This window comes from Lynx rufus, unplaced genomic scaffold, assembly GCF_022079265.1.
Source record: "Lynx rufus isolate CCGP_SWC_20201006 ecotype Redwood Valley unplaced genomic scaffold, mLynRuf1.p SCAF_3, whole genome shotgun sequence".
Lineage (NCBI taxonomy): Eukaryota > Metazoa > Chordata > Mammalia > Carnivora > Felidae > Lynx > Lynx rufus.
Genome location: NW_025814845.1, coordinates 181,408,516 through 181,434,143, shown reverse-complemented (window position 1 = coordinate 181,434,143; position 25,628 = coordinate 181,408,516). Strand labels below are relative to the sequence as shown.

The following is a 25,628-nucleotide window of genomic DNA, read 5'->3' as shown; positions in this document are numbered from 1 at the left end:
GAACAGGAGGGAATTCATGGGTAAGCACTGCCTTGAATGGCTCATCATTGTATTTAGATGCAACAAAGTTTTGTCTTTAAAAAACAAACCCTCTTCACTGCACAATGGCAAATAGTTAACTAAAGTATATGAAGTATTTGCACAATATTTAAAAAAATTCTTAAAAATTTTCTATGGTAGAATTTCTAAAAACAGGAAAAAATCAAAATTATCAGTTAAGTGGACTATCGGGACAGTGGAAGTGTAAGTGTCTTCAAGTTTCAGTTGAGCAATTAAATTTTTTAAAGCAAAATGTTTAAAATGTTTTTAAGGTACATTTTATAAATATGTACAAAAATGCAGGTCTATCTGATGCTTTATTCACTCAGGTAAACTTTATACTGCATATCTAATGAGATATGCCATCATCTCTAAAAATTCTAACCACCTAGATTAAAAACAAAACCCTTGAAAGATTATTCACTGTATGAAAACAAAAAGGGAACCAATGCAACTTAATGGAAAAAAATTTATTTGTAAAAATTTTTTTCGAATGATTCTACTGTGTATCAACTCATCATGTATATCAATGATTACACAAAAGACCTAAAGGGGGAAAATTTAACAGTACTCTCGCAAGGGAAAGAATAGAAACCCCACTTTTTTTCTTAGCTTCTATTTTGACAAGAAGGAACACCTCACAAAATCCTGTCCACAAAAATGGCTATAGTACTGTGCTTTGAAAAAACCTGGCTGCATATATTTCGTAATACATCACGTGATGCTGTTGCCCTTAAGACTCGTAGCAGTAGCTATAGGTTCCAACCTGGCACTTCAGGTAATAAAAAATGATGACCAAAAAATGCTTTAAAAGTAACAAGTAAAAATGCATCATATCTTCTGAGATTTCCTGAAACGGATTGTCAGATCAAAGTCTTCAGGTTTAAAAAAAAAAAAAATCGGAAAGAGTATCCCTGTTGTTCAAAGAATTGCACTCAAATGATCTTTAAATGGACTTGGCTGACATTGGTTCTTTCATAAACTCATTAAAATGTAAGCTTTATATTTTTAGAAAGAACAAGTAATTGCAAGGATCTTTCTACTCCATTATCCTCCAGTCTCCTTCCTGGTCTCTTCAGTGTTGCATTTTTGTCTAACTCAGATTTTGAAAAGTGTAATACCATTGTCTCTTTGATTAAATACTGGTTCCTTAACTGTGCACGTTTTAAAAGATAATCTGCTTTAAATTCTCAAAATCAGTACCAAAAACTGTTTAAGCTTATTCTAATCTCTAACATTTACAAAACTTACACTCCACTCAAAAAAAGAATAAAACTTCAAATAGTGCGTACAAGGCACAAGAGCTTCCTAGTATATTTACCGAAGCCGAACGTTTTGGCATTAACAAACACACCACATTAGTTTACCTTAAACTCAATTTCCAAACAGCACGCCATTTAGTTCAGGTTGAACTAAATTTCTGAAAGTATACGATTTGTTTTAATGATTTGCATAATTTAGTCTTAAGTATTTGAAGAACTATAAAGTTAAGTGTCATACTTTTGATGAGAGGGGACGCGGAAAAAATATAGATACCAATGGAGGATTAATCTATTGGCCCATTGGCGATGCTTAACAAATTCAATACGTTTGCTCTGTTCAGTAGAACAAATAACCTAAAAAACAGATTTTCAAAAAAGCCATACTGGCAAAAGAACATCATAAACCAATCATAATTGTTTTTATATAGATTTTCCCCCGGTTTAAGAAGATTGGGAGAGATGAAAAATATATCTTGGATGTAATAGAAATGTATTAGTTGTGACAAAAAATTTGCCAGCTAGTTGCTTATCAGTGAGCTCAGTCTTCAATCAATGATCACACTTCTTTTCCAGAAGGGAACAAAGGCTAGAATTAAAGTCTGGCAAAAAATGATGGCAGTTTTCAAGTGTGGGCCAATTAAAATTTGCAATGAATTCATAGTCATTAGAGTTCACTCAGTCTGGGGCCAGATTTACAGCAGAGGGAAGAAACAAGTCTGACAGGCTCCCTCCACCTCAGAGGTAACTAACAGGTTTTATGAATAAAGCTCTCATTATACTGTAATTTGAAATCTTTTAAACTTCAGTATCTTAATAGTCTCAATTTTCTGAATCAGAAAAATCAGATGATTAATGGGCTTTTTATGTGTATACATTGTACAACCCAAATATCTGGGTGAAAATAAGCCCATGAATTTATTCCAAGTTTTTATGATAGAAGATATTTTTGTCCTTGATTCATAAACCATAATTACTTTTAATATTTAACAGGAATTTGTGTTAGTTGAAACAATCTCTATACTGGTTTTTTTAAAAATGTGTTATATTTTAAGCAACGGCTTGGAGAGAACTAACCAATTCATATTCTGCATATCCAGCCAAGAAGAAATGGGAACCACGGGCCCGTGGTGCCTTCCTGTGGGAAGCCTCTGCCATCCACCTGCAGCACTGATACCTTGAAATGAAACAGAAATCATGAAATTACTGTGTTAACTATAAAAAAAAGCAAAAACAAAAACAATTCATTCAATGTTTGTTGAGTAACATTCCCTGCTCAGAATTCCATGTTTTCTGTGCTGGAAAGCTCAGATGTGTTCTTGAATTCAGACCTCTACATCTGTCCTTCTCAAGCTATAATATGCATATACAAGGCCAGAGGATCTTGTTAAAATGCAGAAAATGCAGATTCTGATTCAGTAGGTCCAGGGTAAGGTTTGGGGCCCCGATGCCAGCAGCAGGACTGCTAGTTCTGCATTTGTCTGAAGCCAGGAGGAGTTTAGAAGTGCCAGCTAAGCTGGATGGGCATGTAGGAAAATCATTTTGAAACTTCATGTGCATAGAAGCACAGCATTTTTTTTTTTTAATTTTTTTTTTAATGTTTATTTTATTTTTGGGACAGAGAGAGACAGAGCATGAACGGGGGAGGGGCAGAGAGAGAGGGAGGCACAGAATCGGAAACAGGCTCCAGGCTCTGAGCCATCAGCCCAGAGCCCGACGCGGGGCTCGAACTCACGGACCGCGAGATCGTGACCTGGCTGAAGTCGGACGCTTAACCGACTGCGCCACCCAGGCGCCCCCAGCATTTTTTTTTTAAGTTTATTTATATTTGAGGTAGAGAGCGAGCAAGCGAGTGGGGGAGGGGCAGAGAGAGAGAGGGAGAGAGAAAGGATCTCAAGCAGGCTCCACCCTGTCAGCAGGGTGCCCAATGCAGGGCTCGAAACCACGACATGTGAGATCATAACCTGAGCTGAGATCAAGAGTCAGATGCTTCACTGCACCTGAAGCACAGCATTTTTTCTTTGTATAAGAGGGAAGGTTGAAAAGGCTAAATTTTACTTACACATCAGTGCTACTATGGGTCTAGGGACATAACGATCTGCAAAGTATGAACTAATAAATATTTTATAAAAAGCCCACAAATAATTTATTAATGTACTTCAAAAAGAGAAGAGATGAAAATATCATTCAGAATATAATTAAATTAAGCCTATCAATATCATGTGCGCTGAACAAATTGCAAGTCTGAGATGTAAAGCAGGAAAAACTATTTTTAAATATTTTAAAAACAATTTGGAATATTAGCTACTTTGGGAAAATTCAATTTCTAAAGACACATTTAAATGTCCCTGGTTATATCAATATATAGAACATTTAACACATATGACCTCACAAACAAATGGTAATTAGAACTAATGGTTCAAAATACTGAAAAAACATCCTGGAAACTTTATATGCTTTACAGAACTAGTATAATATTTTATTTGTAGTATTACTTAGTAATTCAATTCTTGTGTATTCAGTTACATTTTAAGAATTCCCTCTAGAGAGGCACCTGGGTGGCTCAGTTGGTTAAGCGTCTGACTTTGGCTCAGATCATGATCTCACAGCTCATGAGTTTAAGCCCTGTGTCGGGCTCTGTGCTGACAACTCAAAGCCTGGAGCCTGCTTTGGATGATGTGTCTCCCTCTTTCTGTGCCCGTTCCCCATTCACGCTCTGTCTCTATCTCTCTCAAAAATAAACATTAAAAAAAATTCAAAAAGAATTACTTCTAGAAATTTAATATTGTCTTTCTGCCATTTAGCCAAGTTAAGATGAAATTTTCACTATCCTAACCATAGTTATGATGAATCTGATCTACTATGAGATCATCCACAGTCATCCAAAACCAAAACATTAGTCAACTGGCAAATTCCCAGATCAGTTTTTTGCTGTTAGTACATAGTTACTTATCAAAACCAAAACCAAAGAAAGAAAGAAACAGATTTAAAAAAAAAGAAAGAAAGAAAACAGATTTAGAGGATTAAAATGGGTCAAAAACCAAAGAAAACAACCCAGATATCCATGAAATACTTTGACACAAATGATTTTGTGTTTTAGATTCCATTCTCTTGATTGTTTTTAGACTTCAGGATTCTAGATTGCAGTTTTATAAATAGAGATTTGTCTTGATAACTTGACTGTTCAACTCTATACTGTGTTTATTATAACAGCACATACAGTTTTTTATTTTGTTTAGATGATTATGGCTTTGTTCCAAAGCTGCTCTTTATTGTATTAATTGCAGGCTGGCTTATAAAGAAATTACCTTTTAAGAAACTGATTTAGAACAACAGGTTTAAAAAAATTATGGTTTAAAGAAAATGATTTGGAACACTTATTACTTTAAGGGTAACGCATGCCATGGCGTGCTACTGTAACCCAAAATTAGGATGCTAGAGGTTTGCACTAACAAGATATAATTGTCTTGTACTAATACCCAGTGGGATTCTACTGACAGATGGTCAAGGATATAACTGCTGTAATCTGGAAGGACAGAAGAAAATAAAAAACTCCAGGATCCTATCATCTGACAAGATAAGTGCCAAGTAAAGTTCAATATTTTAGGAGTAATCCTTGCCATTTAGTGCATTGCTATAAAAATGAATTTCATTCATCAACTTACTCCAATTATTTGTCAAGTTACCCTACATACAGGCTAATACCAAAGCTAGGTCCACCTGCACAGGTCTCCAACATGATACACGATGGGATCCTAAGGGTTAATTAAAACATCTTCAAATTTCAATCACTCAAAAATAAATAATAACATTTATGGGAACTATTTGCCCTAAGAGAACTGGAAAATTGTTAAAAATACAAAGCATAACAATTAAGAAAAAAACGTATCTTACTTTCATAAAGTATGAATTTATTTTGTTTGATGAGTTAAGTCTCATTCTCCATGGTTAATGCAGGATTGCTCATACCTTCAAGAAAGAACATAAATTAGCATTTTGTTTTCGGGGGGGTTGCTTTTGAATAAAGAGAGACTAGTTTTTTCATCCCTGATTCCCTCCATATGCTTCCAAAGGTGTCTTGCATGCAGTACAGGTTTGTAAGATGATCATACAGAAACACACACACACACACACACACACACACACACACACACACAATACAGTTTTGACCGCCCAGAGTGTCACAAAAATAGCACTTTAATGTTTATTTATTTTTGAGACAGAGACAGAGCATGAATGGGGGAGGGACAGAGAGAGAGGGAGACACAGAATCGGAAGCAGGCTCCAGGGTCCGAGCTGTCAGCACAGAGCTGATGTGGGGCTCAAACTTACAGACCGTGAGATCATGACCTGAGCCAAAGTCAGATGTTTAACTGACTGAGCCACTCAGAGGCCCCACAAAAATAGCACTTTAAAAAGAGATATACACCTGAGGAAGTGGGCGGGGGGTGGGGGTGGGCAGGAACAAAAACATCAAAGATAACATTGGATTGGGCACTTCTCACGTCATCTTAAAGTACTCTTCCTAATTCTACATTTACCTACTACATCCTGCTGAAACTCATCTTGGAGCCCTCCCTCACCTCATCCTTCTCACATTTCTTTTCCTTCTTTTACATCATCCTTTAGACTTTAAATATTCATCCATCCAAGTAACAGAAAATTAATCTAACATGCCAAATAAGTAACAGCATATAAAAAGGAAGAAATCCTTCTATGTTAATGCAGAACTGTACGAGGAAACATGAATTCCTTCTGAAAGAAAGGGGGCTCTTTGTCTTTCCACCCCCCAAAAACTGACCCCCGACTATACATCACTTCTTTGCCTCCAAGAAAACTGAGGGATTCACAGGGCTAACAGGTGTCATCAATTTTTGTTTAGGCAATATCTAGCCCTTCCCACAGACTGGAAAATGGAATGGCCGGTTTGAAGGTGGAAGAAAGACAAAACCAGGAATACTCAAAGGATGGGGATCTTTATCTATTCCTTAAGCACAAAACTCTTTAAAGAAAGCCTATATTTTAGCAGAATATGACTGATTGTATATTAAATAATGACCTTAGAATTTTTAGTTAGAACTGTCATGTTTTACGATCACTAAATCCCAAAGAGATTTCAAATAAAACAACAAACACTTTAAAGTGAAGTGAGCCAGGGTGCCTGGATGGCTCAGTTGGTTAAGCATCCGACTTCAGCTCAGGTCACGCATGATCTCACGGTTTGTGGGTTCGAGCCCCACGTCGGGCTGTGTTCTGACAGCTCAGAGCCTGGAGCCTGCTTTGGATTCTAGGTCTCCCTCTCTCTCTGCCCCTCCCCCACTTGTGCTCTGTCTCTGTCTCTGTCTCTCGAAAATGAATAAACGTTAAAAAAAAAGTAAAAAAAATAAAATAAAGTGAAGTGAGCCAAAGTCTGGCAGCACTAGGAGAGAGTTTGAAGAAAGGACTAGAAATGAAGGAGAAGATTTTCTGGCTAATGGTGCTTTCATCATGCATGTATGATTTTATACTCAATTATAAGGGACACCACACACATCCATATATGCTGGCATGCATGATCACATGCTTTGATTAATCCTCACCAACCCTGAGAAGTAAGTAGCATTTTAAGAAAAGAAAGCTAAGTCTAAAAGAGATTAGGTAACTACAAATCTCACACACCAATTAGGTGTCAAAATTGAGATCTGAAATCAGGTCTAACTTCAAACCCTTTGCTGATAAACTATACTAACTGATGCAGTCACAGATTAAAATCAACAGCAATACAATAGAAATGTGAGTGGGATTTGAAGAAATAACAGCTGAAGTTACGGCAATCACGCAATCACTTTACCCTGACATTCTGAAACTGGATAGAAATCTTAGAGTAAAAGAATCACATTAAGATCTTTTTCACTGGATGTTTTTCAATCTGTTGCCTGAGTCGATTACTTTTTCCATTAAACATTTACATTTTGAGTATACTTACATCATTTTATTTAATAGGCAATAGTTAATATTTGGTTCTTACACTGGGATAAAAGCAATGTAGATCTTTCACAAAATGATCTTCTTCAGCTAACATTAGACATTAACCAAAGGCCTTTACAAAAAAAAGTTCCTGAAAATTAATTCTAAATTTACAATGGGAATCCAACTCCAAAATTTTGTAGGTTATATGATAGGATTGTTTTCACTACCTTCACCTTTTGTTAAAGGTGAATAAGCACCTTAATTAAATAAAACAGTCAAATCAGGGCACCCTTACCAGCTTTGCCTTTTCCTGGGTTTGCGCTGTTCTCAGTCCAAGACTGGGAATCCGTGAGAAGGTGACTCTGGGACTCTCTCAAGGGCTTTGCAGGGAACTGATGGTTTTCAGGACTGAATAAGAATAATTAATCATCATCATAATCATCATGTTAATTCTTGATCGGGTTATGTTGAGTGTTTCTCAAAGTACAGAATTCAAACAACTTCCCAAGGGGATTTGGGGAACAGGGAATAAGGCATTAAATGGCACTGACTCGCAATGAGAAAACCGTTCTCCCTTCCATTGTCTCGTCATTCTTCTGAATATAACAAGATGACAATCCTTGACTTTGGCGTCTCCTTCTTTGACAGAACAGGCCTCCGCCTCTGACTTTAGCAGGTGAGGGATTCTAGTTAGAATTTAATAGTGTTTAATTATCAATTTTATTTTTTAAAGTTGTATTCTATTTATGGCAATTTATTGCAGTTTTCATTTATGACAGTGAGGCACTGTTTGATTTAAAAATAAACTTCAGTGCCAATTTAAATAAATATGTTAAATAAAAATATTAGTTTTATGTGGTATGTGGATATGGAAAACATAGATATGAAGGTGATAGCAGAAATAAAAGTTTGAGAAAAATTGGCCTAGTGTTTCTGAAGTGGCCTAACTAGTCTTAAACAAAGAATTCTCTATCTTCCTCTCTTAAACTGAAACAACAAATTTAAGTGCTATCTTGCAAAAATGTTGAAAACATCTGACAACATCAGGTTTTACAAACGTTGTTTAATTTGGAGAATGAAGAGTCTTCAAAGAAGAATTTAAGTTTTAAAATTTAAGTACACATGCTACATATCAATCTATTGGGTGGCATGAAAAAATAAAAATTAAAAAATAACATTTCACTCAGAAAAAAATATTGGCATAGAAACTATATAAGTGTAGTTTTAGAACACCCTGAAATAGTAATTATAATCATGTTCAGAAAAAAAAGTTCAATTTCTTCCAAGAATAATTTCACATATGTGAGTTGACTATACTATATTTTTTAAAGGATATGCTTTTGCTCCTTAATAATTACCTCATATCTAAAATTGGAGAATATTTTAATTTTGTGCAGCTTTAACATCCCTTTATTAAAATTCTGGAGATAAATCTTTAAAAATAAAGAGCATGTCTCCTATTTATATGAAAAAACCCCAAATAACTCTTGTATTCTAATTTTTATTATTCTTCAGGAAAGGGACCATACACCTGGTTTAGCATAGTAACCAGGTCCTGGTTTAGGGAATCCTTGCAGATTCATTACTGCCAACAAGACTAACAAATGGCAAGGAAGGATCCATTTATTCAACTGTATTCATTGAGTACCTATTACACCAAGGAATAAAGTCTTTGATTGCACAGAAATTTCACTGTAACTGAGGAAGAATAATAATAAATAAGCGAATATGTAATAAGTCAGGTGACAGGAAGAGCTGACAACAGAAAAAGAGAGAGTAAGGGGAAGCGAGGGAGCAGGTCCCTATCTTACAAAGGGTTTTCAAAGATAGCCTGTATTGTGAAGTTACACCTGAGCTGGAAGTGAATTAAGAAAAGGCCGAAGAGCATTCAGATAGCTGGAAAAAAATGGGTAGGAAGAGGAATTGGCAAGTACAAAGACAATAAATAAGGGACATGCCAGGTACATTTGGGGACCAGCAAGATCTGTGTGTCTGAGGATCGTGAGGGATGAGAAAGTGGTAAGGGATGACATTAGAGAGCTACTGGGGCCAGATTAGACAGGACAAGGTAAGGACACTAATTTGATTTATGCTGATTAAGATGGGAAGCCAAGGGAGGGTTTTGAGCACAGGAGTGACACAATCTGATTCTTAATGGAGAGTAGACTGAAGTAGGGCAAAAATGGAACCAGAAAGACCAGCAAGGAAGATGTGGAAGTAATCCATGTGAGAAATGATGCCTTGGACCAGAAAGCAGTCTGAGGGTGACAAAAAGTACTCGGATTATTGGCATATTTTGAAGGGGCATCTGACAGGATGTGCAAATGGAGTAAATACAAGGTAACGAAAGAGGAGTCTAGAATGGTGCATGGTTTCTGGCCTGAGCACCTGGGAGAATGGGGTCACGTATACTGACATCCAGAAGGATGGAGGAGAATCAGATTTAAGCCGAAGGGTGTTGATGATTGGAAATCAAGATATCCGCTTTGCACCTGTTCAGTGGGAGATATCTTTTAGACATTTAAGTGGGAATGTTCAGTAGACAGTCAGACATAAAACTCTGCAGTAGAGAGGAGAGGCAGTCACTTGCCATAACAATTTTATATGGGCTCATCAAGGAGGAATTACAGAATTACGTAAAAGACAACTTAGCTGTCAAAATCCAATCCCAAAATTTAAAGGAAAAGGAAGTCAATAGTGGTTACTTGACCCCTTCAAGATCACCTAGCAGGGCAAAAGTGCCAGAATTAGGATTTCTCCGAGGGCCTTTGGTACACTTAGTAGAAGGAGAGATACCATCTCTGAAAACCAAATCTTCTTGAACTACAAAAACCACTTAAAGGGTAAAAAACGTTACTGAAAACTACTAAACTTTATAAAAGCTTGAAAACATTCTAAATAATCTATTAAAGTGGTATTTTTCTGCATGAAGATACAAGGAAAATCGTTAAGATATAACTCTGTTAAATTTTCAAGCCCAAACTCAAAGGGGACATCCCACTAAGACTCCGGTGCCTTTGAATGTCCCTGGGAAACACATCAGAATGGCCTCCTCATTAACTTGTTCAGTCTACTGAGTCCAAGGTCACGCTGGGGATGGGGTGGCAAACAGGTTTCATCTCGTGACAATTTAAAATGGCTTTGGAACGGCTACCAGGGTCACTGCCTCAAGAAGAATTGTGGGGTCATGACAGGCTCCACCAGAGGACGTGCTGTGATCAATAAGAAATGGAGACAGCAGGAGCGGAGGTACAGGTGTTATGTACGTGGCATTCCAGCAAAGAAGAAACTCTCTAAAATTTAAGAATATTACAGTTATGCTCTTGCTATTGGCTTCCCCTTAAAAATTAGAGGTATGGCCATATTCAAATAAATCTGTCTAGGGGCGCCTGGGTGGCGCAGTCGGTTAAGCGTCCGACTTCAGCCAGGTCACGATCTCGCGGTCCGTGAGTTCGAGCCCCGCGTCGGGCTCTGGGCTGATGGCTCAGAGCCTGGAGCCTGTTTCCGATTCTGTGTCTCCCTCTCTCTCTGCCCCTCCCCCGTTCATGCTCTGTCTCTCTCTGTCCCAAAAATAAATAAATGTTGGAAAAAAAAAATCTGTCTTAAAGATGTGAAAGTTAGTGTTTTAAACTTAAAAATTCATATATAGCATTTAAAAGGTTTAAGTAGTTTTGCCTTTTGCCAGTTAATTGCAAAGTTAGAATCAAATTGTAAGGTCTTCCTCAAATTCTTGACAAAGCAAGGGCAAAAGTCTCCAAACACTAAATTTCTAGGGCCCCTTGCCTTTCCCTTCCACTGAAATGGCCCAGATAATGTTTACTGGTCTTTAATAAGCATTAGGAAATGTGGTGCACTAGCAAGCAGGTGTCTGGGATTCTATTTGATCTCCAAAAACCTAATCCAAGGAAGTGCTTCTTATCTCTTTATAATGTTACAGGCACCACAGAAAGGACCTGGGGGGTCCGAGGGCACGTTTCCTGTCTGCTCACCTGATCACTAGGGGAGCTAATTTGGACTTATATGCTCTTCTTTCAAGCACTACGTTTTAAAAATCGTAATATACTTCAGTCAAGCAGCATGTATGGAGAATTAACACCTGTTTATCCAGAGTAATAACAGAGCTTGACAAGTATAATTAAAGCTCCCTATGTACCCCTCCCCAATCATACTTTCCTATCTCTCTCATTCCAAGCAGGAACTATTGTGGTCAAGTATCCTAGGTTTTTAATTTTTTTTCCCCAAGAAATATATAGCCCAAGGACACAGGAGGAGAACATATATTATTTGAAAGTAAAATAGAAAAAAAATACGGGATTACGTTTTCGATGTTGAGTTCATTCCTGCAGGAGTAGATGGTTGTTCAGGATCCTGATTAACAAGGCAAGTTGGAAAGGAGCAGCCATCACCTAGACTAGAATCAAAACGAAAACTTACAACTGAGCGGTAAAAAAGGCCATAGTGTGAAACCATTACAATGTGATGTTTGCCAGCGGAACACAGTTATGCTACGGACAAAATGGGTCTATCAGACCCTGGCTTCAATACAGCTTGTTAAGGGAGAGGCTGAGTTAACTGACTTCCACACTGATATAAGGGTGAACCACGAAATAATTCTTTTCACAAAAACAGGAATTCCCATGCAGAATTATAGTTCTTCTGTTGGGTTGCTTTCATTGGTTTAAAACCCGAATGTTTTCACAACAAACTACCTTGAAAAAACGGGTAGCAACCAGTACTTCTTCTCATCACCAAAAACTTGTCGCATGTTTTTACTGAAACCCAAGCTGAATCCATTCTTATCTGTTCCGTGTCGAAATACAGGACTTCTAAACGCCTCTGCCAAAAAATGGGAGAACAATCACATGAGTAACACATCTAGCAACCCCCACATTTAGAAACCACTGGACTAAATGAGGGAACTCTAAAAATCAATGGCTAGCCTCCTGTGAATGCACAACTCGTGTACCTATCAAAAGCTCTGCCACATAGATTGCCTATTCTGTTTCAGAGGATGTGATTGCATTTATTTTCATTTTTAAAGAATCCTTCTATTATGATTAGCAGCACGTGTGCATTGCAAAAGAAAATCAGAAAACACAAATAAGCAAATTAAAACTTTATAAATTCTGGAACTTTTTTAGATAGATGTGTGGATGGATAGATTTGAGGATCAGCTTCGCCATTTCTGCAAGAAAGGCCATTGAAATTGTAATAGGGATTACACTGACTCTGTAAATCACTTTGGGTCATACTTAAAAATATTAAGTCTTCCAATATATGAACACGGGAAATCTTACCATCTATCTGCGTCTTTAGTTTCTTTCAGGCAAGCTTGGTAGTTTTCAGTGTACCACTGCTGTACCTCCTTGGTTACACTTATCCCTAGTTATTTTATTATTCTCATGCTTCTGTAAATGGAATTGTTTCTTTAATTTCTTTTTTGGATGGTTCTTTGCTCGTGTATAGAAATACAACTGATTTTTCTGCATAGTGATTTTGTGTCATGCGGCTATTAGCTCTAATAGTTTTTATTGTGGATTCTTTTTTTCTTTTTTTAATACAGAAGATCATGTCATCCACGAAGAAAGATGGTTTTACTTCTTCCTCTCCTATCTGGATGGCTTTATTTCTTTTTCTTGACTAATTTTTCTGGCTAGATTACACACCACTAGGGAAAGTGGCCAATCTTGTTTTGTTTCTAGTCTTAGGGGAAAGGTTTTTATATTCACCATGGAGTATGATATCAGCTACAGATTTCTCATTAATGCACTTTATCATTTGGGGCTTGAGGAAGCCCCTTGTGCTGAAGAAATTCTCGTTTGCCTCTAATTTGTTAAGTGTTTTTACCTTGAAAGGGTGTTGGATTTTGCCAAATACTTTCTCTGCATTAGCTGAGTTGATCATGTGGGTTTTTTCCCCTTCATTGTATTATTGTGGTATATTACCATTGATTGATTTTTGCATATTGAAACACCTTTGCATTCTTAGGATAAATCTTTCTTGGCCACCATACATAATCCTTTTAATAAGCTGCTGGATTTGGTTTATTTTATTGAGGATTTTTGTATCTATATTCATAAGGGATACTGTGCTGTAGTTTTCTTGGATGTCTTTGTCTGGCTTTGGTATTAGGATAATCCTGGCCTCACAGAATGAGTTACAAAGTGCTATCCTGTATTCTAATTTCTGGCAGAGTTTGAGAAAAATTGATGTTATTTTTATTTATTTATTTATTTTAATGTTTGGGAGAATTCACCAGTGAAGGCATATGGTCCTGGGCTTTTCTTTGTTGGGAGGTTTTTGATTACCGATTCAATCTCTTTACTTGTTACAGGTCTGCTCAGGTTTTGTATTTCTTCTTGAGTCAAATTAGTAGTTTGTATGTTTCTAGAAATTTGTCCATTTCATCTGGGCTACCTAATGTTTTGGTGTTCAGGGTATTCACTTATAACCCTTTTTATTTCCGTAAATTCAGTAGTAATATCCCCACGTTCATTACCGATTTTCATTAAGTCTTCTCTATTTTCTCTTTCTCGCTAATAACTTGTAAAATTTGTTCATATTTTCAAAGACCCAATTATTGATTTCACTGGACTTCTATGTTTTAAATTCTCGATTTCTGTTGTCTCCTTTCTAATCTTTATTATTTCCTACCATTTGCTGGCTTTGGGTTTCCTTTGCTCTTCTTTTTGTACTTCCTTAAGATTTAAAGTAACTGATTTGCGATATTTCTTCTTTTTAATGGAATCATTTATAGCTAGCTGTGGATTTCCCATTAAGTACTGTTTTTAGCTGCATCCCACCTCTGTAGGGCTTTTGAACATACTGTTTCCTCTGCCTGAGATGTTACGGCTCTTACCATGACGGACTTCATAGGTTATATACTTGTTGCTTTGATAAGCCCTTCCCTGGCCACTCTAAGTAGGTTCCCTTCCATCATCCCAGTCCTCGATTCATACCTCAGCATCCTGTTTGTTTCCTATATAACACTTGACATTTTGTAATTACTTTTATGTTTGGTTACAGATTTTCTGTGCCCCCCATAGACTATTTTGCCCTTGCTCACCACTGTATATACACAATGCTTTACACACAATGGACAGTCAATAAATATACAGAACGAGTGCATTTGTAGGTGGCTAAGTGACCCTCTCATACAACAGGGTAGGAAATAAAAATGATTTTTACCACGTCAGGACAGGTTGGCATTTAATCATATGGCAACTTTTGATGCGTTTAAAGTTCTGTTAACTACAATTGAATACTCACCTAATGTAGATTTATTTTTGCTGACTAGCCAACAATGATAGCCAAACAGAGAAGACAAGCTGACAGAAAACATAGCTGCGGCAAAGAATAAAAACATAATATGGAACTTGGCTTGAGTATCGGGTAGGCCATTCTATAAAGAAAGGAAGAAAATAAAATGTTTTGTCAAAGGGATATGTATTCCCCTACATTTGTAAGTAAGATTTTTTTTCTGCTCTGTTTTTTTTAAATTTAGATATGGAGAAAGATACATGGCTTTCTGTTAAATGTTGAGGAAAAATATGTCATAAGATTAAAAAATGTTTGCTATTGATTTATATAGATATTAAAAGATATTAAACTTGGGATATTTGTTTTTCATAACTGAATCATAGAAAAGTTGTGATACCATATGTGTAAACTATAACACTAGGAAGCACGATAAAAGGAACTATAAAATATAGTTTTTAATTTACTTCTCAAAAATGTTTTGTTAATATACTACAGCTTTACAAATGTTTAAATAGTTTTATTATAAAGGCTGAAAATGAAGGTTAACTGGCACAATCACTATTCTTATCGATGTTTTACATTACTACAAACAACAGCATCCACTACAAGAACACATACACTGACACGTCCACAGTAAGGCTTCGAGCTATTTTGAGGAACAGCATCACAGAAAAGATCAACACCAGTGCATAACACTGACCTAAAACAAGCCTTACAATATGCATGTGATTGAACAAGCCATCTCAGAGCAAAACCAGTTTGTATCTCATTATATGTATCGTCCACTCTAGAAGGCCAGGCTTGGGCTATGGAAACTGAGTGAAACACCAGATCTGCTAGGAGATGTCCCCTTCTGATGGAAGGTCATACTGTCTCAATATCATATATTAGCACAGGTCACCGGATCTCACTGACAGCTTTGACAGCAGAGTCCTCAGAGTAAAAACTGGTCATTCCATATATATATATATGTATGTGTGTATACATATATATATATATATATATGTACGTGTGTATACATATATATATATACGTATATATATATATATATCCACATACACACATATATATATGGAATGACCAGTATACGGATGTATATATGTATATATATGTATGTATATATATATGTGTGTGTATATATATGTATACATATGTATATATACATATATGTGTATATATGTATGTATGTATATATATGTGTGTGTGTGTGTGTGTGTATATATATATATACATATAGAATATGGTTTGCAACTAAAACCATCCATAGGAATGAGAAGCAGTGAGGTATTATCTCTCAGACATTCATTCGAGGCTATTCTTCAAGCTGGACATTGGAGTATTCTTGCATGCTAGGAGCATGTCCATATATATGCCTGTGCATTCCTAGTGCTTAGGGATGCAGCTGGCACATAGAGGCATTCAATAAATCTTTAAAAACAAATGAGCTACTTAAAGCCTAATCAAGCAATATCTAATAAAATTTCAGGATATTCTAGACATAATACTTTTAAAAAATAATCTTTACATATGTAAAGAAAACATTTCAATTTTTTTAAATACCAAAAAAAAAATCTTCTAATAGCATCAATTCTCATTATTCACTGTGGTTATGTTCTATAATGGTGCCATGAACACTAAATTTGTGGCTATGGATCCAATGCCAAAGGCAAAATAAAGGGTTAGGTTCCTGCGAGCCTCTGGTCACCATATTCTCAGCAAGTGATCACTACACAACCTCGTTTGATGTGTGTTTCTGCTTAAAGACACCTTGCTGACGTCTTATTTAGTACATATTGTTGATTCATAGCCAACAACAGCGTAAGTCATGCCTGAAGGAAACTTCTCTAACACATGTATTTTCTCCATAAGGCACATTCTAGTCTTCTTTTGCTTAGAAACACCAGACAGCAAGCACTTCGGCACTACATTTGAAATAGCAAAATCACCAACAAAAAGTACAAAGTGCAAAAAACGTGACACTAATCAGAATGAAAAGCATACTTGTTTACAGTAAGGGGGAACAAGAAGGCCAAACAAGAAGGCAGCATGTTGCCTTGTTTGATCTCAACTGGGAATGTGCACACGGGACGAGTCAAATTTTTCCCACTCTCAGCATGTCTGCAAATGACCACAAAAGCTCTGCGACTACTGACTTTGGGATTACAGATAAATTTTAGCAAGCAGGAGAATTCACAAATACAGAATCTGTGAGCAATGAGGATTGACTATACAGAAATGAACTCTGTTTTATGAAATCTGTGTCTGAAATAACTTGATTACTGAAAATCTATTATGTACTTTTATATACCACAAAAAGACACCAAGGTATTGACTTACTGTCCAAAATTTGATAAAATACTGTAAATCTGTAGCAGCAATAAAAAGGCAGTACAGCAGAGAATAAGCCAAGAAAAGGAGGAAAAATTTATAATTTGAAAATCCAACACAATTGTTCACCCTGTTAAGAAAACAAAAACAACAGTTTCAGTCAGTTGTGCACGTTCAACCTAGGTATACATATGCTCATCCTGAACACAGTATTTGGTTTCCTGTCATTTAAAATTCATTGGCATTTCTTTAAGCATGACTCGTAAGATTTCTTTCCACATACAACCATTAAAAAATCCATTTCACAAAAGAATTTGTTTAGATTTTTTGCTTTAATCAATCATGGACCGATAGCTGTGTATCGTGTCCATTTATGCAAATAAGCACATGCCTAAAAACACAGAGCTGGGGAGAAACCGAATGAAGTCAGGCAGATAAGAGGAACATGCTATGTTCTTTTTCTTTCTTACCTTTGGATTTAATTTCTAACTATGATTAAGTAACTTCAAATCTTTCAGGTTTTCCCGAATTAGATGAAATATCTTCACAAACTGCTTGCATGCCATCAGCACACCACTGAAGTAAACAGATTATCAAGGGGAGGTTTAAGAAAAGAAATAGGATTGAGAACCAAACTGCGGGGATCATAACGTAAAACCGCCACTTGACAATTACGTGGCCCTGACCAAGTGGAATAGTCTGCGAGACTTTCATTTTCCCTATCTGCAAGATAAACATTCCGGAGGTGGGCTTTATAGCCTTTGATTCCAAACATGGAGATTGAAAATTCTCAGTTCTCACACTAAAGTATATTTGGGAGGAGGGGTAAGAATTCAAACTATTATATATCAAGAAACATAAATACAAATACAACTCATACTTCATAGCCACACTCTTCTATCAATTTTTCTTATTTTTTTATTATTATTTTTTTAATTTTCAGGTGCCTGGGTGGCTCAGTCAGTTAAGCGTCTGATTCTTGGTTTCGGCTCAGGCCATGATCTCACAGTTTCTTGACTTGAAGCCCTGCGTCAGGCTCTGTGCTGATAGGGCAGGGCCAGTTTAGGATGCTCTCTCTCTCCCTCCCTCTCTCTCTGCCCCTCCCCTACTGGCGCTGTCTCTGTTTCTCTCAAAATAAATAAATAAACTTAAAAAATTTGTTTTATTTTCTTTTTGATAAAGACAGGGAACTACAGGATGATCTCGTTGTAAATGTGACACAACACCTAAGTGGGAATGGCTGGCATCTTCAATGGGTGAGTTAACTTTGTTAACTGGTACAATAAACCCAGTGCAAAAAACATACACGTATTGTTTCCTGGCCTCAAATGTCTTTTGCTTACTCTAATGTTAGCAAAGTGACCTCATTCTCTGTTGACTTTGCTAACAAACTAAGGCATTTTTCTTTTTAGATTTTTAAAGTAGAAGTGTACATATGAAAAATGTTTACCCAATTATACAAGATAAATAAGCCCCAGAGGTCTGTGGTGAACACTGTACCTATAGCTAACAACACTGTAGTGTGAACTTAAGAATTTGTTAAAAGAGGGGCGCCTGGGTGGCTCGGTCGGTTAAGCGTCCGACTTCAGCTCAGGTCATGACCTCACAGTTCGTGAGTTCGAGCCCCGCGTCGGGCTCTGTGTTGACAGCTCAGAGCCTGGAGCCTGTTTCAGATTCTGTGTCTCCCTCTCTCTCTGCCCCTCCCCTGTTCATGCTCTGTCTCTCTCTGTCTCAAAAATAAACGTTAAAAAAAAAAATTAAAAAAAAAAGAATTTGTTAAAAGGGTAAGTGTTGTGTGTTATTACAATTTAAAAAAACTTTAAAAAAAAAGTAAAAAGTTAAGCCTTTATCTGGTTTATGAATAAATGGAAAATTTGGGGGGGGGAGAAAAATATTTATATCGTCTACCTCAAAAACCATAAGGTAAAGGGAACGGCATTAGATTTAATAATTCTGGAACATAAAGGTATTGTATATTGCAAATAAGTAATAAAGAAGGCAAAACCTGTGGGTGCACATTGTATGAAAACAGTTATGATTCTAGTGTGAGTGTAAACCAATTGCTGAGATTGCCTTTTGTGACATCTGAATGAAACAATGGCAAGAAATAATATTGCAGAGAGTTCCAAACAAGTCTACTGTAATTGCATTCTGTCTCCAAAGGATGCAGGATAATCCCTTAGCTTCCTTGTGTTGGTTTCTAGAGGAGAGAATGGTTATATGGAAGCTGGGGTGCCTTAATACTCTGGACAATGGGGGCAAAGACAATGACTCTTTTGTGGACCAGGGGAAGATAAGAAGGGATAGGAAAGATTATTTCTCTTCCTATGGGAATGTAAGAAGCAGGTTTGGTATTAAATGATACATAGCATTTTTATGAAAAGTAGAAGATTTTATAACATTGAATTTAACTTACTTTGACTTCTACTTAGGAGCATGATGTAATGTAACTTTAACTGTCACTTAGGAAACAGAAGAGAAAGTCAGTAAATAAAGACCAAGTATTTTAGAGTTTGATATGTACTTTACACTTGAAGAAATACAGTAATAAAATGTCTCTTCATAACAGACAGCTTTGATGAAATGTTTTAACTCTCTACTCCTTTGTAGACTCAATTTGAAAAGGAAGAGAACGTAACTGGACAGCAACATGCAGAAGAATGAAACTAAACCACTTTCTTACACCACACACAAAAATAAACTCAAAATGGATGAAGGACCTGAATGTGAGAAGGAAACTATCAAAACCCTAGAGGAAAAAGCAGGCAAAAACCTCTCTGACCTCAGCCGTAGCAATTTCTTACTCGACACATCTCCAAAGGCAAGGGAATTAAAAGCAAAAATGAACTATTGGGCCCTCATCAAGATAAAAAGCTTCTGCACAGCAAAGGAAACAATCAACAAAACTAAAAGGCAACCGACTGAATGGGAAAAGATATTTGCAAATGACATAGTGGTTAAAGGGCTAGTATCCAAAATCTATAAAGAACTCACCAAACTCTACACCCGAAAAACAAATAATCCAGTGAGGAAATGGGCAGAAGACATGAATAGACACTTCCCTAAAGAAGACATCCAGATGGCCAACAGACACATGAAAAGATGCTCAACATCACTTCTCATCAGGGAAATACAAATCAAAACCACACAGAGATACCACCTCACGCCAGTCAGAGTGGCCAAAATGAACAAATCAGACTATAAATGCTGGAGAGGATGTGAAGAAACGGGAACCCTCTTGCACTGTTGGTGGGAATGCAAACTGGTGCAGCCACTCTGGAAAACAGTGTGGAGGTTCCTCAAAAAAATTAAACATAGATCTACCCTATGAGCCAGCAGTAGCACTGCTAGGAATTTACCCAAGGGATACAGGAGTGCTGATGCATAGGGGTACTTGTACCCCAATGTTTATAGCAGCACTTTCAACAATAGCCAAATTATGGAAAGAGCCTAAGTGTCCAACAACTGATGAATGGATAGAGAAATTGTAGTTTATATACACAATGGAATACCACTTGGCAATGAGAAAGAATGAAATATGGCTTTTTATAGCAACATGGAGGGAAATGGAGGGTATTATGCTAAGTGAAATAAGTCAGGCAGAGAAAGACAGATACCATATGTTTTCACTCACATGTGGATCCTGAGAAACTTAATGGAAGACCATGGGGGAGGGGAAGGGGGAAAAAAGTTACAGAGAGGGAGAGAGCCAAACCATAAGAGACTCTTGGATACTGAGAACAAACTGAGGGTTGATGGGGGGTGGGAGGGAGGGGTGGGTGGGTGATGGGCATTGAGGAGGGCACCTGTTGGGATGAGCACTGGGTGTTGTATGGAAGCCAATTTGACAATAAATCATATTTAATAAAAAAAATTAAAAGGAAGAGAATGTATTCTGTGTCTGAATGATTTTATATAGAGAAATAAAACATGATTGTGGTAAATATCCCTTGTGTGTTGTTTAAAATTCAGTGCAAACAGCTGTTGGCTCTGATTCAGAAAAAATGCTTTCTGGTTCTAAATTGGAGAAAGAACATAACATAGAAAAAAAAAAAAGGAAAGAACGTGGCCTTTGGAGTCCAACAATCTTGCCATGGGACTTTAAGCCCACTCTTTAACTTTTCTGAGCCCCACTTACCCCTCCTCTTTAAAATGGGATAAATAATTTCCTTACAAAAAATTTTTTTAAAGAAGGAGAGAGAGCATGCAACTGGGGGAGACGAGTGGCAGCGGGGGGGGCGGGGTGGGAGGGAGAATCTTAAGCAGGCTCCACACTCAGCACAAAGCCTGATATGGGGCTTGATCCCATCACCCTGGGATTAAGACCTGAACTGAAATTAAGAGTTGGACACTCAGCCAACTAAGCCACCCAGGTGCCCAGGGACAAATAATTTCTATAATTTCTGCCATTGTTACAAGAATTACAGATTATATATATGTGTGTGTGTGTGTGTGTGTGTGTGTGTGTGTGTGCGTGCGTGCGTCTGTATATAGTCTCTAGCACATTATAGGTGCTCAACAAAATGAAGCTAAAATTATCGAATTTAATTAGCATTACCTAATCTTTGGCAAGCACGTCAAAACAGATCATTAAGAAAATTAACATTGGGGCACCTGGGTGGCTCAGTCGGTTGAGTGACCGACTTCAGCTCAGGTCACGATCTCACGGTCTGTGCGTTCGAGCGCCGCATCGGGCTCTGTGCTGACAGCTCGGGGCCTGGACCCTGCTTCCGATTCTGTGTCTCCCTCTCTCTCTCTCTGCCCCTCCCCCACTCGTGCTCTGTCTCTGTCTCAGAAATAAACATTAAAAAATTAAAAAAAAAAAGAAAATTAACATTAATGAAAATTTTATATTAAAAGAAAAAAACAGTTCTGGGGTGCCTGGGTGGTTCATTCGGTTGGGCATCCGGCTTTGGCCCAGGTCATGATTTCACAGTTTGTGGGTTCGAGCCCCGTGTCAGGCTCTTGTGCTAACAGCTCAGAGCCTGGAGCCTGCTTCTGATTCTGCGTCTCCCTCTCTCTCTGTCCCCTCCCACACTCATGCTCTGTCTCTCTCTCTCTCAAAAATAAATAAACATTAAAAAATTTTTTTAAAAGAAAAAACACTTCTGACCACAAGATCCATCACCATTTTAGTTAAAACACAAGTGTGATGTTGAACTCCAGCACCCTTATGGGTAATCTCAACTGGCCACAGCAGAGAAACTGAAATCATTGACGACAAACAAGCATAGTTTTCTGATTTTTCAGATGCTCAAAGTTGACAGTTCCTGCACTTCAAAATTATATACAAGACCTGCCTAATAAGAGTTTGGAACATCCTGAAGATCTTTTAATGAATGACTGTTGTATTCCCAAAATGACTATACAAAAAGGTTATTTATATACGGATAGGGAAAATTTTCCAGGATATATTAAGTGGAGAGAGAAAAAAAAAGGCACAAACCCAGTCCTTAATGGAACCACTTGTGTGAAAACAATGTGTAAAATATTTTTGCGTGTGTACAAAAACACGTAACGCACCCAAATCCGCATTTATGTCAGAAATGTGCACGCGATGTTTAGCAACATGTTCTTGTAAGCAGGAGCAGAAAGGGGGAGAGGGCACTGAGAAGAACACTTGTACTTTTTTTTAATTTTTATTTTTTATTTATTTATTTTTTTTATTTTATTTTTGGGACAGAGAGAGACAGAGCATGAACGGGGGAGGGGCAGAGAGAGAGGGAGACACAGAATCGGAAACAGGCTCCAGGCTCCGAACCATCAGCCCAGAGCCTGACACGGGGCTCGAACTCATGGACCGCGAGATCGTGACCTGGCTGAAGTCGGACGCCTAACCGACTGTGCCACCCAGGCGCCCCTAATTTTTAAATTGAGTACCGTGAGTATGTATGTATCACCTATAAATTTTTTAATTTAATTTTTTTAAACGTTTTTCTTTATTTTTGAGACAGAGAGAGACAGACCATGAGCAGGATAGAGGCAGAGAGAGAGAGGGAGACACAGACTCGGAAGCAGGCTCCAGGCTCTGAGCTGTCAGCACAGAGCCTGACGCGGGGCTCGAACTCACAGACCATGAGATCATGACCTGAGCCCAAGTAGGATGCTCAACCGACTGAGCCACCCAGGCCCCCCCCCCCACCCCTCCACCGCCCGAGGGAATCTTAAGCAGCTGCAGGGTCCCTCCTCAATGTGGAGCCTGACATGGGGCTCAATCCCACAACCCTGGGATCATAACCTAAGCCTAAATCTCAACTCAAATGGTTGTTTAAGCTTGGTTAAATAAAAACAGCTTACATAATGGAATATCATACAACCAGTAAAAAAAGAACCAGACAGCTCCATATATATCAGTAGGTCCAGAGAGTATTTTTTTTAATGTTTATTTATTTTTGAGAGAGAGAGAGAGAGAATGAGTAGGGGAGGGGTAGAGAGAGAGGGAGACACAGAATCGGAAGCAGGCTCCAGGCTCTGAGCTGTCAGCACAGAGCCTGACGCGGGGCTCAAACTCACGAACTGGGAGATCCTGACCTGAGCCCAAGTAGGACGCTCAACCGACTGAGCCACCCAGGCGCCCCTAAATTTTTTAATTTAAAAATTTAATTTGAAATTTAAAATACGTAAATGAAATGACTGCTCCATGCAGCTGGCACCAGACAAATATTAGGCCGCTGGCACTCATCCCTTCACAAACCGACCTGGCTACTGCTTGCTGCAAGGGTGGGCCCAGAGCTGAGGCAGTGGCTGTGACAACGGTGGCTATGACAGGAGACACAACAGTCCAGAGAAGCAACGACACAGAAGTTGGCGGGTACTGCGGCCGGTTCATTCAACAGCTTCCACGTGGCCATGAAGAGTGAGCATGATAACGCGGAGGTACAGCTACGCAATCCGAGCCCGCTTTTAAACCCTCCAGAGTCCTTTGCACTGACGGCTCAGAGCCTGCTTGTGATTCTCTCTCTCTCTCTCTCTCTCTCTCTGCCCCTCCACTGCTCGTTTTCTCTCTCTCTCTCTCTCTCAAAATAAATAAACATTTTAAAAAAGACAGTTTAAAACCTCCAGAGCTTTAGATCTGTTCCCCTTCACTTATTTAACAAGATCTGTCAAAATGTGGAAGATTGTCAGATTGTGCTAGAAGCCTCTTACAAAGCCAAATTAATTGCAGGTTTAGAAAAAGTTGCTATCGTTGCAAATTATTATGTCCTATTTTTGTGCTGTAGTGAGGATAGCGAGAGCGCGGTAAGATTTATAGGTGTGCAAAGCTTGGGATTAATACGGATTGTTTCCACCTTTCCATCCCTTATCATCACGATCTCCTATTACTTTAGGTCAGAAAAATCAAAGTCAACTCTAGGTCCCTGAATTCTTGCCCACCCTGCTAAGTTTTCCCTAGAATACATAGCTATTCAGAAAAGAGGGGTGTCTCAGTACAGGCTCCCCTGAGAGCAGCCCCTGGACAAGAACCTGGATACAGTGTATTTGAAACAAGGAAGGGAGAAAAGCCAAGACAGCATGTGTTGATGGCCAGGCCCTTGCTGGTTGAGGGTGGCCTCTGGGTGCATGAAAGGCCTGGCGCTTGGGGACTGTCCAGCTTAGCAGCCGAATCAACCCCCTCAGGTGGAAAAGAGCCCTCAGGCGGAGAAGCAAAGAAATAGTGGTGCCTGAGGCAGGGAGCTGCCACGGGCAGGGGAACTATTCAGGTGCAGTGAACCCACAGACAGGTTGTGGGGATGTGGTGAGGAACTGAGGACATGAGCTACTAGAGGGATTAACAGAGGAATGTAAGGAAGATTAAGAAACTTACAATTGAGGATATGCGGGGGGCGGGGGGGGGGTTGCTGAGAAAGAGAATACAATGAATGAAAGAATGAGGAAAGCAAAAGAATGGCTACAAATGAACATTAATATCAGGGGAGGCTATTTATCGAGATCTTTCCTTGAGAAGAACATTATTCTCACAGGCATTAACTTGCCTTAACATTTGAAAGAAGAAACCCTAGGTGGAGAAAAGGAAGAGGTATCGAGAGAGAAAGTACCGTGAACCTGACATTTCCCTGTGATTTCCCGCAGCTGAGGGAATCATTCCTTGTATGTTTCTACCAACACCTGACAAACATTGGTGAGCATGTCTACCTTTCTCTGGGGGTCACCCCTGAAAGAAGACAAGGCTTGTACAGTAATCATGCCTCGTGTCCAAATCCAAGCCACTGGTAACCTCAGTGTAGCTGTCACAGGTATGTGCACCTTGAGAAGAAAAATTACAGAGAGGGGTAGAAAAAAATCAACCCTCATTACTTAATTAGACCTTTCAAATAACCCTTTGTTCAGCTGCCTGACCTAAAATTATTTTCTAAAATATTAATGTGTTCTAAGTAGAAACCCTTGTTTATTTTAAAAAAAATTTTAACGTTTATTTTTGAGAGGGGGAGAGAGAGAGAGAGAACGAGAGAAAGCAACTGGGGGACACAGGATCTGAAGTGGGCTGTGCCCTGACAGCAGAATCCGATGTCGGGCTCAAACGCATGGACCGTGGGCTCAAGCCCTGAGCCGAAGTCAGACATTTAACCGACTGAGCCACACAGGTGTCCCTGGAAACCCATATGTGCATATTTGTGTATTTGCTATTCTACTCCTCAATGTCAAGTTCTATTTAAAATAAATTGTTAAAGTTTTAGATGAATTAATTCATTATTCAAAACTTCCAGTGAAGTATTGTGTATAATTTATGAATACATTTTGGTGTAATTTCTGGGAAGTGTTTCAGGATCTCTGTATTTAGGCATGTGCATACAA

At 38.2% G+C, this 25,628-nt stretch overlaps 1 protein-coding gene across 1 annotated transcript in view; it reads right to left on the bottom strand.

The window, feature by feature from the left end:
• Window positions 1-494: 494 nt before the first annotated feature.
• The window catches only part of ZDHHC2 (zinc finger DHHC-type palmitoyltransferase 2), a 69,407-nt gene continuing 44,273 nt past the window's right edge, over window positions 495-25,628 (bottom strand). The window contains exons 7-13 of the mRNA XM_047091956.1: window positions 16,845-16,965; window positions 14,517-14,649; window positions 11,957-12,083; window positions 11,566-11,658; window positions 7,543-7,655; window positions 5,193-5,267; window positions 495-2,475 (exon numbers count right to left, since the gene is read on the bottom strand). Of these exons, the coding sequence (XP_046947912.1) occupies window positions 5,227-5,267; window positions 7,543-7,655; window positions 11,566-11,658; window positions 11,957-12,083; window positions 14,517-14,649; window positions 16,845-16,965 (628 nt within the window). The 3' untranslated portion in view covers window positions 495-2,475; window positions 5,193-5,226. The remainder of the gene's footprint in view (window positions 2,476-5,192; window positions 5,268-7,542; window positions 7,656-11,565; window positions 11,659-11,956; window positions 12,084-14,516; window positions 14,650-16,844; window positions 16,966-25,628) is intronic.